This window comes from Diadema setosum, chromosome 7, assembly GCF_964275005.1.
Source record: "Diadema setosum chromosome 7, eeDiaSeto1, whole genome shotgun sequence".
Taxonomy (NCBI): Eukaryota; Metazoa; Echinodermata; class Echinoidea; order Diadematoida; family Diadematidae; genus Diadema; species Diadema setosum.
In genome coordinates, this window is record NC_092691.1 from 8941640 (window position 1) to 8960825 (window position 19186).

A 19186-nucleotide genomic window follows, 5' to 3' on the forward strand; every position below is an offset into this window, starting at 1 on the left:
ATGAGACAGCAGATATAGCGGCAAAAACAGCCCTACAAGAGAAACATATCGAAATCAATAATGGACTCAATAAGATGGAAGTTAAACATGTTTTATGTAGTCATTTTAATAAGAAGTGACAAAAAAGATGGGAAGAAACACAGAACCCCCCTTTAAAAGAAGTACAAAAGTATGTATTTGGAAAACATGAATGCAGATTAAAAAACAGGGAAGAACAAATCCTTATTCATCAAGTCCGTATGGGTAATATTGGACTGTATTATGATAAGTGGAAAGTAAATTTGCATGAAACAGGCAACTGCCCCCATTGCCCGGAAAAGGAAAATTTAAGTCATTTTTATATGATTGTCCGAAATATTTGATAGAGAGAGCCATGTTGATCGCAGACATTGGAGGCAAAGATCAATGGGATATAAGAAAAGTATTATCCACAGAAAATGTTAACCATTTGAAGGCATTAATAACATATGTGAAGAGAACAAGAAGGTTCCCCAAAAGACTTATATAAGTCTTAAAGTGTTATGCAGGTAATTATCTTTTGAGTTTTGTTTAATTTAGATTTGCACACTGCACAACCGGATGTTTGCTTATTACATACTGTAAAATTTTGAATTAATCGTAAGTTATATGTTTATTCATTGGAAAGTACATATGAAATTATTATTTTCGATGTTTATATATCGCATTCGGGAGTCTGCTTGTGCACCATTATATGCGTTGGGCAGAGGGTCCTGAGTGTGGCAAATGAGGGATCTAGGTCTGTGTGCGCGACCGAGAAGCCTGCTTAACTTAACGAGCCGGGCTGATCAGAGTTGCATGCACCAAAACTTATTTGCCCCAACGGTATAACAAATATTTAAAAAAATTGAAAAAAAAAAATTTTTTGAAAAATTAACTGTATGTAAAATAATGATATAATAAAGATAAAGGCGCAAATATTCATATATGAATGACGCGCCTCAAATACAAAAACAACAACAACAACAACAACTAATTCTTGTTTATGGTTAATTCATCACCATGAAATTACACTTCAAAATTATGTTGGAGTTTATTACCTTCTTAGACACCCTCTAAAAGATATATGGCTTCATAAAACCCTTGGCAATTATCAGCAGTTGATCATGGTTCACATGGCAAATTTTCGCCATAACAGATGCTGTAGTTTATTCTTCTATCAGTGTTAATTCAATGGTGAGTGCAAGAACCAAAACTATGACAAACAGAATGTCATATGCATTTTCTTTACACAAATGCAGCAAATGAATAGGCTGATCAATGACACTCTTGAGTGGTGTTGTTCATCGCACTGTATCGCTTTCGTATATCGAAGAGCCTAAAAATTTTTATTTGCAGACATTATTATGGCAATGAATTCCTTCGCTTGATAATATGTAAAAGGAGCAAATGATTGGCACTGTGGAGTGGTATGTGTATACGCTGTCATTTTACTTCCTGGAAGATCCTATAAATATTTGTGAGACATCGCAGTGCAATAAAATCAGCGCCTGATTTTTCAGTTTTCTACATGATTGCGCACGTGGGGAGTGGCTGTGTAAGTTGCGCAGTGTCAGCTTGCGCATGTAGGTCTTCTTTCTCTCATGCCAAAATCGTTTCGCCCACATTGCATAGACTTTACTGACGGCAAAATTTAGCGTCTATATGTCTTTCCTCGGCCAGGAATCTGTCGGCAATTTTCACTGCTTATGAGCAATTTTTGGTATTTGTTTGCGGGATCACTGGAAAATGGCATACCTGGCATGGTCGTTTGCTGTTTTCATCTTTTCCAATCCGATTCTAACTTCCTCAACTTTGGAACCTGTCATCCCATGTAGGTATTTTTTCATATATTCCTGCCATTACTATTTAACATGATTAATGTATTTCTTCTTCATGAGTTGGCTTCCTGAAACTGTAATTATGATTTCTACAACATAATCAGTACTGCCATTATTTTGACCGATATTTAGCTGTATTAATGAAATTATATCAAATATCATTCTTATACTAGCAGTGAGAAAAGACAGATTTTACACACTGAAAATCTTAATAGCAACTTAGAGACGATACTCTAATCAATATCACTCTTCGAACATCATTTCATACAATGTCTGAAAATATACCCCTTTGTCTTCCTGTCGTGGAAAGCATTCCGCCCGATTTCTATGGACCTCTTTTCTGCATTTAATATCCCGCAGATTTGACACTGAATTGTTCGGGAAAACCACTGGAGCGCGAGATATCATGTGATGAAAATTGCGTCGCCAACGATACCTGGGTTATACAGGCACCTCGTGGACGACGAATTTTCTGTGAGATTAACTTTAGGAACAACGAGTTAATTGGAGTTTACGTTCAAGATCAAAAAGCGAACAGAACGTCTCTGATTTTGATTGAGAATCACGATCGGCCTTCCCAATTTTTATCGCTGGCCCATCGATTGAAGTTTTGGATCAATTATATATAACTTCCCAGTGAACTTTACGATGACCGTGAGGTGTTTCGATGGTAAGTACTAGTGATGTTTCATTTAACAAATTGTTTCATTGAACAAATAAGGATTTAAAACACTATACCATCATCATAATTAAAAATGGCGATGGATTTGACCCACTGAAAAGAGATGAGTAAATGCCTCTCCGTATAGGGGTCTATATTAGCAATGGTGTTAGCAAGAGTAGTTGAAGGTATATAGGGCATAGCGCTAACAAAGAATAGATTACAAAATACCAATATCAATCAATGTAAAGATATTGCTGGTATTCCCACGAGCTCCCAAAAAGGAGTCACTATTGTGACAGTGCGGAGAACCATTTAATCGTGCTCCAACGAACTTTTTTTCTTAGAATGTAGGAGATAGCGATAACAAAGAATCACACAATACCAATATCAATCAATGTAAAGATATTGTTGGTATTAAGAAAGTACAACATTAATTATTGAGGGAACAATAAATCATAAATGTAATGAAATGAAGTGAAATGAATGGAAAACAGAATTCATCTTTTTTTTTTTGCGGTTTTGCGGTAAATTTATTCAACAATATGAGCGATAGTTTACTTACTGTGCCCCTCAGTACAGACTTGGGAACAGATTATATACAAACTGAAAAAAACTGGTGTTTTATATTTCGTTGCGTTATTCTGGGCAACACAGCATAGTGTGAATGTGTATGTCATACGAGTCCAGCAAGTTGCATCATTTCTTTTTTGTCTGATGTTTGTTGCTTTTTATTTAGTATCAACATTTTGAGTTGTGAAGTATTCCAACAATAAAAACAAAATTGCTGTAAAATTTTTTTTTTGTTCTTTTGTTTTTAGGTTTTAAGTATTAACGTTAGTGGTCTCCTTTAAATTACCAGAGTATTTCAAAAATCCTTTTCTTCTTACATTATTTTGATAGCACATAGGCATACACTATTAAAGATATACATTCCATGTTTCCATTGCGTTATCTATTTGATTAATAAGCATGAAGTATACTCACGTCTAAAGCATCTAACACGAAGGATGTGCGCAATACCATAGAAGTGAGGACAAAGAAGCAAATATATTTGAGGGGCCAAATATGTCTTTTTATTTTTTTTTATGTTGTTATATTCATATTAGTCCAATACAATAGATCTACAAGTACAACAAACAAAAATTGAATCGGTACTTCCTGCCGTGCATTTTTCATGTTTGTGAGTCCATTCAACGTGTCTAACAAGACGTCATTTCCACTTTATTTATCGTAAGAACAAAAACAAAACATATTGGAGTCAAATAATCTTAGCCTGACAGTGTGGAAATGTTACATTAGCCAGTCTTAAAGATATGCAAACATATTTCCAGAGGACCTTCTATTCTATAACATCGCTCAACAAATACTCAATGAGGTTGTGTTCTATTAACTAACATTACCTGCTTCAGTCTAATGAATGTAGTCTTTATCTTGAATCAAACAGTCCAGTAAATATCAATCTGTCCATTTGATTGTTAAGAAACACCATCTGTAAAACTGGTAGAGGGACCCTCTCCCCATGAAGGCTTGGTGGTCCTGGAACCAGACGGATATGTGTGCTATGAAGAATTTAACGTCGTAGCTGCTAAAGTGGTCTGTAAAGAACTCGGCTTCTCAGCAGAAGAGAAATTCTCGCCTCAGACATTGCCAACTACAGCAGCATGGAACAAGACTCAACGGCTGCAGTGTCCTGAAGGTGATACGAAAACTTGAGCACATGTCGATTTCACCAAAATGTATCAAACTATATTTCACAGAAAATCGTAACTTTTAATTTCAAGAATCTTAAAAGTGAAGATCTTGTGGAAATCTTGTTTTTCGAGCTACCCTTGCAATCGAACCAAGTCAGATTTGTGTGTGTGTGTGTGTGTGTGTGTGTGTGCAAGTTTGTAAAGGACGTCTGCCATCGTTTTTGTTGGGAATCATTTATTTTTCTATATACACAACCTCCCGACGTGCGGGTTAAAGATAAATGTATGTTTGCGATTCCTAGACTAGCTCTTCTATTAAAGTCTTCATCAAAAGAATATAACGGCTTTTCTCTCCTGTAGAGTGAAATGACCGAACCTGTTTAAAGTTCATAATGGGTTTTTGACAATATTTGACAGGTGATTCATATAGACGCATAACGGAGTGTTCAAAGAACAGAAGAGATTGTCCCGAAAACAGGGCTGTCAAGCTGAAATGCCGAGGTGAGAAGAGATATTGAAAGTCGAAAAAAAAAACTGCAATTCTAGTATGTATGTCTTTATAAGTTTGTGTATGTTTGTATGTATAATAATTCATATGATTATGTAGACTATGCCATTATGCCTTACATTTCGTTACCTTAAGAAATCATAAGACGGGAGAGACAAAACCAGAACGAAACAGGTTCAAAATTAGTATGACTTCAAATTATGATAATGACTATAATAAAGCCAAGATCTTTGATCGAGCAATCGATAGTTTTGTGTCTTGTATATAAGCTACATGTCATTGGCATTTAAAAAACGTGGATTTTAAATTTTGCAGTTTTCACGAAGTCTGTAAAAATGAGATTCGACCGTTAATGTTTCAATGTCCTATCCACAGTTTTGATCCAGTTAAAACCAATTTTGTCGTGAAATTTTATGATATATTTTAGGATATACAGTTGTAAATAAATTATTACAAATTGAAGATTCTTATTTATGTGATCTTGCTTTTAGGACATTCACAAAATTCGTTCCGTGACTCTTTATCTTTTTTTTTGACTTGAAAATGCGTTTAAAGTGTCATTCTATTTTATGCCTCCGCCACGAAGTGGTGCCGGAGGCAATATATTTTCGGGTTGTCCGTCCGTCCGTCCGTCCGTACGTACGTACGTCCGCATTCCTTTACGCGATAACTTGAGTAATATCGACTGGAATTTTACCAAACTTGGTCCAAGTATAAAGTATGATGGGGAATTATTTTATTAGATTTTGGGTGAAATCGGCTGAAGGCCAAAGGTCAAGGTCAAATCATGAAATTGTATCTGTTTACTCGATAACTCAAGACTGGATCAAGCAAGTTTCACCAAACTTTGTCCGAGGATGATTTATGATGGGACAATTACTTGATTAGTTTTTGAGTGAAATCGGACAGAGGTCAAAGGTCAAAGATCAAGGTCAAATCCCAAAATTTATCTGTTTGCGTGACAACTCAAAACTGGATGAAGTAACTTTCACCAAACTTGGTCCAAGGATGACATATGATGGGGCCATTAGTTGAGTAGTTTTTCAGACAAATCACAAGAGGTCAAAGGTCAAAAGTTCAAGGTCAAATGGTAAAAATGTTGCTATTTCCCCCATATCTATGCAAAGCCCGAAGGTATTTTCTTAAAACTCAGTGTAGACATGTACTACTGCATATAAAGATTCTCCAGAGAGAGTTTCATGTCATAAGGTCAAAGGCCAGGTGAAAATGTTACAATTTCACTTTTCTCGCAAATGGTTCATTCTTAGACAATTATAGTAAACCTAGTTCAAGGAAAGTGAACATTCAAGACATATCTGACAAACCTGTCATTTCAATATTTTGCTAGTTATGTGAAACTGTCATCACACATTGTGAAGACATTGTACTATAATATGTGACCGTGCATCACAAAACGAACAAAAAGTCGCACACACTGATTTTGCGTGAGGACTGAAAATAGGCGAAATAGGTCAACCTAGCCGATCTTGACTTTTTCATATTTTCTGAAAGTGCAAGTCTTCTTCTACATTATATGCTAAAATTTGGGATCATAAAGCGGGCAGGAAAGTGTGTTTTTTTAGCAGTTTATCTCGAACATTTTTGGTAATAGGTGTGTCTTTAGAGTCCATTATTAATTTCTGAGAAACCTTGTACACACCATTCATTTTCAACTCTAATAACTTTTCAAAGGATGACTCTACTGCTTTAAGTTGGCATTAATTATGGACAGAGTGTGTTAATAAGGCATGCTCAATTTTAGTGCAATTTGATAATCCCTTCATTGTTGTTACTCCGGTGGTTTACTTCCTGTTCTTTGTCCCATTCATCGCACAGGGAGCACGGCTTGGTAAAGATTAAGCGCTTGAATACACACTGTACTTCAAAGCCTTTTTTTCTCAGTTCACACTTTTCCTGAGTGTGTGCTTTCTTTGCAATATTTATATAGGTTAGGAGAATCCATTTGAATTGAGTTACACATCATTTTAAAGCTTAGAGTCTGCTCTTTCAGAATCTGCCCTTAACTAAAAATCCATGTCTGGCGACTTTTTGTGTGTTTTGTGGTGCAGGGTCACATTGAGAGAATCATGCATTATGGCGGAGGCATACCAGTCGCCCTAGCGACATTTCTAGTTCTATTTTTGTTCGTGTTTGCTATAAACAAATAACTGGTTTGGAAGCAGAAAATCAAATCTGTTTTTTTTTTTTTCAGGATTTTATGAAAACATTTTTGCTCAGTCTGTCTTTTCTGTTTTTCTTCCTTTCAAACATGAGGCACATTTGTGATAGCCCTGGAAGAAATTTTCTAAACAGTCATAAATACATAAATAATACATACATGCATACATACATATATTTGTATTAGGTGGATGGCTAGTGTGAGGAACAGACGTAATAAATGTATATTCATTATTATACAGAATAATATATATAGACAAACAGAAAAGTATGTCGTTATTTTTCTTTACGTCGCGTCGTATGCCTTTCAGCATTTTTCCGAGAGCAGCTGTTGTTGCATGCAACTCGGGAAATGAACAAAAAGTGACATGTATTTTCAGAGTCTGCTCTATTTCTATTTTTCTGTTTGTTCATGTAACGAACTCATCATTCTAAAAAAAGTATTCGTAATGTTTAATATCATGTAGAAATCATGATCCTATACAGAAAGTTAGTTTTTAACGCCCATGCCAGTGATAAGTGATGTTTTTCATATTTAATGAAAAGACATATAGGTCTACGTCGACGTTGCACATTGTGTGTACGTGTGTGTTTGTGTATGTGTGTAATATCGTATTTCTGATAAATCTGGTGGTAGTTAATCGTCCGAATATTTAACCTGTAGCTCTCATGACAGCCCAATGAACAAAGGTTGAGAAAATGCTGCAATGTCTTTATTTCATTTGTAATAATTAATTATTCAGTTCTGTGTCTTTAAATCATCATCATTGATAGTTTCGTCCGGGTTTTGTGATCATCCTGGTAATGTGTCTAATGGTTACTGGAACTCTAATATGAGAGGCCTCGGGTCCACAATAACTCTCACCTGTGGGGAAGGCTTCGTAATAGAGGGTACTGCGACACTGCAGTGTACGAGTCAACAAGGATGGTCAACGTTTTACCCGACCTGGAACTCTTCCGTCCCATCTTGTCGGGCATCGAAGAATACAACAAACGGTTAGTCTGGCCTACAAACACTATGACGGTAATCTATCAGGGAAATTCCTTAAGAAATCGAATCGGTCGATTTTCTACAAAGCATAGAAATGCACTTATTCTGTTGGTATGGCTGATTTCTGTGCTCTCGAGTCTTTACAAGAAAATGAAGCTTCTATATTGTCTTGATAAGGAGTAGAATAAGAATAGAATAAGAACGTGTTTGTAAACTTATGTGTTACTCCTGAGGCTCGTTTACTCTATATTCTGCGATAAGGCAGATTAAAGTGTGCAAAAAGCTTACTAAAAGGTGAAGGACAAATCAGCTGCACAGCGGTGATGTTTTATTCCATCACAATGACTAACCTTTAATAACTCCAATTTTGTAATCCATTCAAAAAGAATTATTTGAACATTTTGGGATGATGTCCGAAATTCTTTCTAAAATAGTCTTAATCATTGAATATCTTTAAAAGATAATTAAAAGATAAAAGATATCCTTTATCACATAACTCAATATTCTTCCGATGATTAATCTTTGTTTTAAGTTTTTGTTTGTGTTCTTTTAAATAACGGATTAAAGATGATGATATCATGTTTTACACAGAGTATGAATATAGGCTATCATACACTTTACAGATCAACATAATGACAGCACAACGCACACCTCACAACACTGTACACCATCTGCAGTGCTATTCACTTATAGTGAATGGCGACACAATCTTTTTTGTTTTATATCGTAAGTTTGTCTTGGACCATCTTGCTAGTAAAGGTCAGCTCATAAAGATGGTCCATTGCATTTCCAATTTCATATACATACGTATATATATATAAACAGTATTTATATTATACATTCTTGAACCCAATTCGAAGTGTTCCTTACCGTACAGTGTACGGTACCTTGAAATCGGCATTGTTTCTACATTTTTCTCACGTTTTCTCTTTACGACTCCACATGATACGTACACTACACAATGTTGAGGCTATAAATGCATTGGAACAATTCATATAATCTATGGCATATTGTCAAATTTTATTACGTGTAGTATTGAAAGCGGAATGCAGAAATTATCTGAAATGAGCTAAACAATATCTATTCTTCAAACAAGATTTGAAATGTGGGGAACAACCGTTTTTATGTTCTGAAACTTGCTGGAGAACTTGCAGAGCTATTCTGTGACATTATTTGCCTTAAATACTGGCCAATATTCATTCCTACTTTTTTTAATGGCAGATAAACAGTGGAAAGATGTAAGCACAACGACTGTAAAAAGCAGAGAAACTAATGCAAGTAAGTTATTGCTAAGTTGCTCGTTATTTTTTCCTGGGGGAGGAACAATACTATGTCATTCCCTTTTCCCCTGTTTATCGTTTTTTTTTAATATATATATATATATATATATATATATATATATATATATATATATTCAACATCTTCAATCAGGGAAGAAAGTTAATGTATTGTCTGCTGCGCGTTACCCCCCCCCCACAAAAAATAACAAACAAACAAAATAAAATAAATCCAAACAAAAACGCATGAAAAAAAAGGCACAGCTGTTGGTGTTCAAACTCGAATCTTCTTAGTGAGTGATTCTGTTCTGTACAACCAGGCTGTCAGAGCCGAAATGCACCAGTTCCCTAATCACAGTGATTCCAACACTCAATTTTCCCGATTTGGAGTGACGTATATACCCAATGGCCATTTGCCCAATAATTCCGAACAACTTAGTTTATCGCCGAAAACGTAGTTTATCCGTCGATAAACTAAGTTTTTCGAGAGAAACTCTGTTTATGGAGCGATAAACTAAGTTTTTCGATAAACTCTGTTTATCAAGCAAAAACTAAGTTTATCGTGATAAACTTAGTTTTTCACCAGCGCTTTGAGCTTTGAATAGTGTTGCCAGAGGCCTCACGCTCCTAATTCAACTCTCGCATTGCCTACAGGGAAGGCAGTACAAAGATAAAGGTAATGTTATTTTTTACCAAAAAAAAAAATTCATTAAAAATCAGTCAAGTGAAAAATTGCCACCTCTGGTAGTGTTTTGACATTGCTTGAGGACAGGAGCTTCTGCAGGCTATAAAGAAGTTGAGTGAATCAGGGTTTTTGTATTTTTAATGAATTTTTATTGATATATGAGGTAATTTGCTATTTTTATTGTTTTTGAGAGTGACTGGATGACTAGTCTCGTATGGAGGCTCTTAACTTTTTTTAGAGCTGGAAAACATCCCAAAATATGTTGTTTGCTTGAAAGTAGAGAAAATTTCCCTTCATCTGCTTCAATTTAAAAAAAAAAATATCTATGATTCAATTGATTTTTTAATGATTTATGGAATATGCTGCATTTAACACAGGTTTCTATGGGAGCCCGGAAAAGGAGCGTGAGGCACAGAGTAGAGCCGTACGGCTCTGAGCGTTGCCACTGCTCGTGGTCGTGTATAGGACCAGTTCATAGAGGATTTACCGCATCCCATTGAGGCTTGACAGACAAAGTGCATTTTGCGTTGGTTTGCGTTAACGTTTCACGTGGGATGCCGTCGTGACTACTGGGTACTGTAGTCGCAAGTCTGCGGCTATTGCGTGGCACTGCGTGCCAAACTCCACGTCCTAATCCTGCAGCTAATTTCGACCTTACTAGCGCCCCCTTTCGCCAAAGCTGAAATAACAATGATTATCGATAAACTTAGTTTTTTTTTCGCTTGATAAACAGAGTTTATCGTTAAACTTAGTTTTTCGATAAACTTAGTTTATCGAAAAACTCTGTTTATCGAGCGAAAAACTTAGTTTATCGATAAACTCTGTTTATCGAGTGAAAAACTTAGTTTATCGATAAACTCTGTTTATCGAATGAAAAACTTAGTTTATCAAGCGATACACTAGATTTATCGAGAAACTCTGTTTATCGAGCGAAAAACTCAGTTTATCGATAAACTCTGTTTATCGAATGAAAAACTAGGTTTATCGCGATAAACTTAGTTTTTCAATCCATAAGCAGAGTTTCTCTCGAAAAACTTAGTTTATCGACTGATAAACAAAATTTTTCGGCGATAAACTAAGTTCATCTGAGTTTATCGGAATTATTGGGCAAATGGCGCGCCATAGACATGGCCTGATCCTGATTGTTCAGCAATATCACGCGGCGTCTAAATTTTACGCCTAAACACCTCATGCTTTCACACTTACAAGACCATAGGCCTCCATGTAAAATAAGTCAGGTGAGGAGACTTTTTGGAAAGTATTTTTTTTTTTTCAAAAGTCCTGCCCCCACTTTCTTATCGGCTGGCGTTTTTTGCCTGTCAAAACTTTCCTAACCGTTTTGTTTTGCACTGGTCAAGCCTGCGCTTGATGTCATGACTTCTTGTCCACGGAAACCAGGATTCTCTTGAATTCTCTTGAATTCTCTGGAATGACCCTGTCCTGAACAAATTGTAAACTTGTGTTGTGATGTCCTTAATGACGTCCACATTTCAGACAGCATAAAGCATACCATCAGGGATACCCCTTCCTCGCATTTTGACGTCACATAGAATCAACTACTCATTCTGGAAACATTAATTCCAACACACTGTCTTTTCCTTTTATTGTGCAACCTAAAATGTCCTTATTTGGTAATGCTGATGCAAACTCATGTCTTTAAAATCGCACTGCTTGTTTAAAAATTAAAGCAACATTAATCAATTTCTTACATGGTGAACATTTACAAAATGGGACAAATTAATTACGTGATAAATACAAATCAAGTCATACCATGACACATGGTAGTAATTCATGTGCGCATAGTGATCCGCTTCTGTCTAAAAAATAATATTCTTTAAGTAGATGGTTTTTATTAAGGGATTTAGAAGTTTTGATGCATTTATTGAATTATTGTGAAATTGCTGGAATCTTTATAAATAGAGAAATACATAAATCTTCAACAAGACAAAGTGGTATGTACCATATACCAAAAACAAGATTACGAATATTGCAAAGTTATGCTTTTATCTATAATGCCCTGAAACTTTGAAAGTATCTAAATATTAAAGGGATGGTTGTACAGTACTGGTGGAGATGAGAATTGGGCTTTTAACTTTTTGGGAGAGACCTATAAGAAAACACTTATGAAATAGTACAGAGCATACCATTTTAAGAGGAATTCAAAGTTTATTCGATGAAAATCGGGTTTTGAATGACTGAAACATCCAAAAAACAAAGTAAAACAAAGCGATCGTAATAAAAGATGGGTCCCACACTTTATTAGAATCGGTCTGTTTTGGATATCTCAGCCATTTCCAATTTTCATCAAATAAACGTTGAATTCCTCATGGAATTACATATTCTTTCATATTTCATAAGAGGTTTCTCATTTTCTCACAAAAAAAAAGAATGTTAGAAACCTGAAATTAGGTGTCAACCAAAACTATACAATCCCTTTAAGGTGCGACGAAAACTCAGATGTTATTCATTCAAGCGTAAGCTTATTTTCTTTACATTATATATATATATAATCATATATGTTGTTTTTTTTTTGTTTTTTTTTTTTTTTTGCAGTGCTCTGATGACAGCACGAATCAGAAGATAATTTGAAATGAATGAAATTGACACCTAAACTCTTCGGCGTGTTTGTTGAACAGGCTCACACCTTCTGATTTCTTTTTTTTTCCATACGTGTATTTTCTCTTCTCTCGCAGCTGCTAGGCACTCGCGTTATTTTCTTCAAAATGCTGTCCCTAGGTATGCCTGGGACAGTTTTGTTGGTGTTTTCTCCATTTCTCTTTGTTGTTTGTAATTGTTTGTTGTGTCGGTGTATGTATGTGTGTGTGTGTGTCTGTGTGTGTGTGTGTGTGTGTGTTTATGCACACGCTTGTCCAGGTGCACTCGCGTGCATGCAGTGTATGTATACATAATGTGTATGTAAGTGACTGTGTTTTATTTTCTCAAGACCTACCCCCACAAGCATGTGTTTTTTCTGTAGCTAGGCTCCCGCACATAATCTTAATTATCCAATATCATTGTAACGTACTCTATTCGTATACTTACGTAGATCCATTTGTTGAAAAAACAATTGATCTTTGGATGCTTGTTAGCAACGTTATTTGTTTTGAAACTTAATAAAGGAAATGCAATATCGCGGGGCCGATCAGATTAAACAGTCGACTCTGAACAGGGAAATACATGGAGAAAGTATTCACTAACAATTCGTCCGCTGTCTTCTGTCTGTTTATAGGTGACGTTGAGCCCACTAAAAAATTCACTACATTGTTACAGGCGAGCCACACATCTTTTTCAGGTGACATTTGCGACTGAACTTTTCGACTTCTCCTTTTTGTCTTTTCATATATCTGCGTGCCGTATGCTCATGTACTGAAAGTAAATTTCGCTGATGGATATAATATGTAAAGATTTTAGTTTATTTAGCACAATCAAATTTGACTTTCTTTTTTCCTTTAGTTATTATTATTATTATTATTTTTTTTTTTTTTTGGGGGGGGGGGGGAGGGGGGCTTCCTCTTCTTTTTCTGCAAGCGATCAGATCACTACACATTATTGTGGCCAATGACTTTCTCAAAATCGCATCTATTTGGTGGCCAAGTTTGTTGTTGTTCCCAAGGATGTGGATAGAAAGCGACAAACATTGTCAAACATTAGTGATGCAAATCTTTCTTTTCTTTAATTTAAACACTGTTTTCTGCTTCCTTGGCAGTTAATCCCACTGCTTCATGTCATGTAAAAACATAAGGTGTTTTAAATTTCGAATGATATATCGACTAGCATAATTTATTTATAATTCATTTATTTTTTCATACTTCTCGTACACGAATATCTTAACTGATTTATGGAATTTGAAATGCTAAGATGTAATATGATTATCGAATTTAATTACAACTACGAAAAAAAAAAACTTGACGCCATATGCACCAGTGATTAGTGAGTCACTTCACGATTTCTGTAATTTTCAATATGTGAAGTCATAATCAAAATTATAGAGACATTACGTAAAAGCTTAAAAAATACATTTTGCTTTTAGGACTGGGCGGAATCTACACTGTCCTAACACATTGTATTATTTTCCACGATTGAATAACGAAGGTTATTTTTTTTTTTTCAGTTCCTGGAGTTCATCAGATAAATTACACTCTTTTATCATTCATCTTGGGAATCCTTCTCTGTATCATCCTCGTACTGTTTGCCGGTATTTCCATGATGGCTTGGTGTAAACATTATTTTAAAAAGTAAGTGATCGTACAATTATTTCTTTCTCTAACTTATGTTTTTCTTTTCATAGATGTGTGTGGTTTGCGTGTGTGCTCGTGTGTGTGTGTGGAAGGGGGGATGGTTCGGCAGTAAGCTCTTGAATTCTTTTCTGAATTATTTCTTGTTTTATTCGAGCGATCTGCTCTCGGTGAAATGATCATTCTGTATTAACACAAGCCTGTTACATGTTTTCGTACATAGTAAGTAGGACCTATACCTACTTACTTGACTTATAGGCGTAGGACGGTGTGTCCCTTTCCGTTCCTCGCCTGGTTTTTAAAGGTCGGTAGTGATGATCCTGTATCACTGCGTATTATAGTCGGTCCTTCTAGCGGAGGGGAGGGCTTCCAGGTGGCCGTGATGTGTGGAGGTCATAATAGTAAGCTTCACGTGGCAGGCGATGTTCTGGCATACGGATGACATGCCCAAACCATTTCATTCTGAGTGAGGTGATTCCTTGACTGATTGATCTTCTAATATTCAAGGAATTCCTGATGTCCTGATTCGTGTGCGCATAATCATGTGTCAGTATGTGTCGAGGTCAAATACATAGAACCCTTATCCGCCTTTACCACCATTATCTGCGCCTTATAGCCTCACGTTTATCACGTTCGTCACAACTAATCACATCACTGATCTCTTCCATAGAGATCAATGCATTAGTATGCATATAGGCCGCTACTAGCACGAGTAAAATACAAAAAATAAGAAATAAATCAAAAGAAAGAAAGAAAGAAAATTTTAGTACGGATATGTATCTCTGTATAAAGTAAATATTTCCTTATTTCTATTGGACTTCTGAATTTTCTTGCATTCATTTTGTCGATCGATTTTCATGGGGGGGGGGGCAAAACTTGGAAGATAATGATCAATATAATTATGGAAATGAGAGGAGAAAGACTGCTGGGAGAGGGATACCTGAATCCTCCCACACGACTGACATTTGCCTTTTAAGACGTGAAATTCAGAGATCTCGTTCGCACTTTTTATTCGATTTTTGTTTATCAAAAAGAATTAAGACAAATAATCAGGGAGACGCATGGATGAGGGATGTGATGGTTGATAGCCCTCTCCCACACGTTTGAGATTTGGCATTTGCAGACCTAAAATTCAGAGATATGGTGAACACTTGTTGTGAAGTATTCGATTTTTGTTTCTATCAAAAAAGTAAGACAAATATATAATCAGGAACATGTGTGGGGAGGGTACGTATGTGATAGCCCCTTCCACACGAGGAAGATTTTTGCATTTTCAGACTTGAAATTCAGAGATCTGGTGCACCCCTTTGATTAAACATTCGATTTTTGTTTCTTCAAAAAATAAGTTGAGAAGAATATATGTTCTGGAAATGTGCAGGAGGAGGAGTATGAGTGGTGATGGCCCCCTCCCACACGGGGGAGATTTTGCATTTTCATAACTGAAATTGAGAGATCTGGTACTTACTGCCAGTGAAATATTATATTTTTGTTTCTATCAATGGAAAAGTAAGTAAAATTATATTCAGGGGTATGTGCGGGGAGGATGTGGGAGGGGGATATCCCCCTCTCCTCCCACACCAGGGAATTTTTGCATTGTTATGATTGTTATTCAACAATATGGTGCACACTTTTGTTGTTATATTTGGAAAATTGTCAATCCTCAAAAGTTAGACAATCATAGTCTCTTTATGCCCAACCCCGCTCTAACACGAGGGAGATTTTGCATTTTTTGAATTGAGATGGAAATATATCGTTCACACACTTTTCATGGCCTATTTGGGAAATTTCTAATTAGAAGTGTACTAAAACTATGAAGCAGAATCGAGTTGCGGATGGGTTTTGAAAGCGGATATCACCCTTCAATATGAGGGAACTTTTACATTTTGTTAGTGAAAAATCTGGTGCACACTTTTTGATGAAATATTCTGAATTTGTTACTCTTAAAAGTGTGGAAAGTCTATGAAAAGGGACCGAGCGGGAGAGGCTGTGGGAGGGGGGCATCGCCTTACACCCGAGGGGGTTTAAAAATTGTATTTTTATGCTTGCAATTCAACGATCTGATTCATACTTCTGGCGGAATATTTGGACGATTATGAATTAAAAAGTACTAGATTTTTTTCCTCATTTCTGGAATGGGGGGGGGGGCAAATTAATATGTTTGCAATACGCATAGACATAGACATAGACATATCTTGGGAAAGGAGAGGGGTGTAGGTCTGTGCGTATGAGGAGTGTGTATATGGGGGTAAATTCTGGTGGGTTTTGTTTGTATGTTTGTTTTGTTGTCTTTTTTTTTCAAATCTTGATTTGTAGATGTTGCCGAGTGGCGTGCGTCAGTGCAGGCATATGGTATTTCAATGTTTCAACATCAGAACCATGCTTTTAGTCGATATTACGATTACAGTTCGTTATTCCGAAGGTTCTTGAATCCGAAGGGTTGTTAATACGAAAATGGAATAATTTTCGTTATTCCGAAGGTTTGTTAATCCAAAAATGAAATAAGGTTCGTTATTATAACAAAGATTATATATATATAATAATATATCATGCTGGTCTTCATTCGATGCATGGTTTTTTTATAACCATCACAGAAAAGGTGCACTTGCATACCTTGTTATAATAGAGATATAAAGTTTACATCAATAGAGGCTGATGACAATATTGACAAAATGATAATACACACGACCCCGTACGCACAAATATTATATCTAACGGTTAGATCCCCCCTTACACACACGCACACACACACACAAACAATTGCCAATGACATTTAGATTCCTTTTTGAGAAGTAAATTGTACTCAGAGTATATACTTTATTTATGTTTACATGTAAGTATACTTTTAAAACAAATTGATTAGTCATAATTCTGTATAACTGTTCTCGTACATGTCAGGATTTGTTTTTGGTTTTTTTTTATTACAAGTGTTTGATTAAAAACTGAGTAAATCATTTAATTTTACGTATTTTTCCCTTTGTCACGTCAAAAGAAAACGTAGGCGCCCAGCAGATCCCGATGGCTCGAATGTCAACGTCACTCCCGACTCGTGCGCAGTGCATCATTCTTCAACGGAACATCCCGGCGACAAAATTGAGGACGCCTCCTCTCGTCAGAAGAGAGTGTATCAAATCTACCAGAACTTTTCGGAGGTGAATCAACTATAACTTATAACTATCTTCCAGGGCACCGTTTCATGAGAGTTGTCAGTCGTGACAAGTTGTTAGCCATAGTATAACAATCATTGACCAGAGCTTCTCAGCCAATCAAAACCAAGGATTTTAATGAAATTGTCAGAGTCTGACATTCTGTCAAGGCTGACAACTTTCATGAAACGGTGCCCAGATTGCTGGTTGCTACTTTCAGTGTTTTGTCTATTCTTTCACATTGCGGAATGTAGGGGACTTTTAAGTTGTTGAAAGTTTCAAATATATTTTTCTATATTTTTGGTATTGAAATAATGAAGACCTTCATTAGCCAGACACAGGTTGAGGAAGTCTCTTGAAAGTCATCCATTACAGAGTCATAAAGATATGATAAAGTTAAATTGTATAATATTTAATCAGCAAAAATACATGTATGTATTTTGAAACTCTCTACATTACTTGACAGGATCACAACTTTGAAGCGGAAATGATCGAAGATTCAGCGGGCACGAATTTCCGGCATCTCCATGACGTCATAGACCAAGACGGTGAACACCTTGCCCAGTATCAAAACGTTAGAGGTAATGCAAGGATAGAGCAATACATGGACATGTCAGGAACCGTCAATAATAGCATGAGGAGGGATGCCACGTTTCATCCGTATGTTGACTCTTCCGCAGCAGTTGAAAAAGATACTGATGAAAACGGGTACGTCGTAGCCAGTGTATGTCCAGGCCGAGTATCTGCAATCAAACTTCAGGCTCGTTATGATTCAACAGGGACATTTGTCCTGGACGATGCTTTATCCATTGGTCCCTCACCTTGCGGACCACTATCCCTTCCGTCCAGGCCTGTAGACGACTCTACGAGATCAGGGAACTTCCAATCACCAGTTTATGAAGATATCCCTTCAACTTACGACCAATCCGCACCCATCAGAAAACCGCCACATTCCCCCAAGTACCCGATCATCGGTAGAAAAAATAAACGCGCCCCTCCTCCTCCTATGAGTCCGAACGATCCTGTTTCAATTTATCCGAACAAGGAAAGGGAAGAACGCGAAGTCGATGAAAATGGGTACCTCATTCTTGAAACATGTGCTGGTGAAATTGTTGATGAGCGGCATGTTGGCAAGGACAAAAGAGTCCCCACAGCATCTTTTTACAAAGATAAGACGTCTTCTGAAGTAGATCTTCATAGGACACAGAACTCCCATGGTAAAATCAAATCGGTAATCTACGAGAGCATTCCCGATAACCTAAAACTCTAGAGATCCTGTAATTCCATTACAAGATTTTAGTCTGGAATACGATGTGACTATACATAGAAAACACCGGAAAGTTCTTTACTGTTAACTGTAGATGCACCCATGTCTTTGAGAAAAATTGTTTAACTCTTCTGCAGTGTTGCATATTGTTGGTGTATCTTATTATAATGCTATCCATCTATATTTTCATATCTTTATATTGTAGCACTTTAACTTTCCTTAACGGGAAATGCACTACTGTATAAGTTCAAGACGCAAAAACACTTCTTTGCCATAATTGACGTGTCTTCAAATAAACGAATTATAAAATCAACTTAACCCTTTGCAATTAGATTGTTATTGGTACTCATCATTGGCTTGGGAGAATAAAAAGATTATGGAGAACAGCGACTGAGATTTATTGGTTGCAGCTAGCTGAAAGACCAGCACCTAACCAAAAAAAAAAAAAAGTTAATTTTCTATAAAGGAATCTCACATTTGTGTATGATGGGGGCTCGGCTTTATACTATAATTTCTTATAATAAACGGATATCTCTTCTAGTGATAACAATACTTTCTTCACAAGCATTTTCCCTCGGCTCGTTGTACATTTACACTGTATTGCACCAGAAAAGTGAGTAAAATCTTGTGAAAGGTAGCGACATGAAAGAGAAAAATTACTCCAAAGGAAATTACAATATAGAGGCCAACGGAAAGCAAAATTACAATA

The 19186-nt window shown here is 36.3% G+C and overlaps 1 protein-coding gene across 1 annotated transcript; it reads left to right on the top strand.

Annotated features, from left to right (window-relative positions):
- The first annotated feature begins 7804 nt into the window (after positions 1 to 7804).
- On the top strand, positions 7805 to 18480 carry LOC140230689 (uncharacterized). The gene is made up of 3 exons (XM_072310831.1): positions 7805 to 7875; positions 17057 to 17216; positions 17677 to 18480. The coding sequence occupies exons 1-3, from the start codon at positions 7805 to 7807 to the stop codon at positions 18478 to 18480; spliced, it is 1035 nt and encodes a 344-aa protein (XP_072166932.1).
- Positions 18481 to 19186: the final 706 nt, after the last annotated feature.

Coding starts and splice junctions, on each gene's coding strand:
- LOC140230689 (XM_072310831.1), top strand. CDS start 7,805: ATGGTCAACGTTTTACCCGACCTGGAACTCTTCCGTCCCATCTTGTCG. Junction 7,876..17,056: donor ATCGAAGAATACAACAAACG/GTTAGTCTGGCC, acceptor TCACGTCAAAAG/AAAACGTAGGCGCCCAGCAG. Junction 17,217..17,676: donor TCTACCAGAACTTTTCGGAG/GTGAATCAACTA, acceptor ATTACTTGACAG/GATCACAACTTTGAAGCGGA.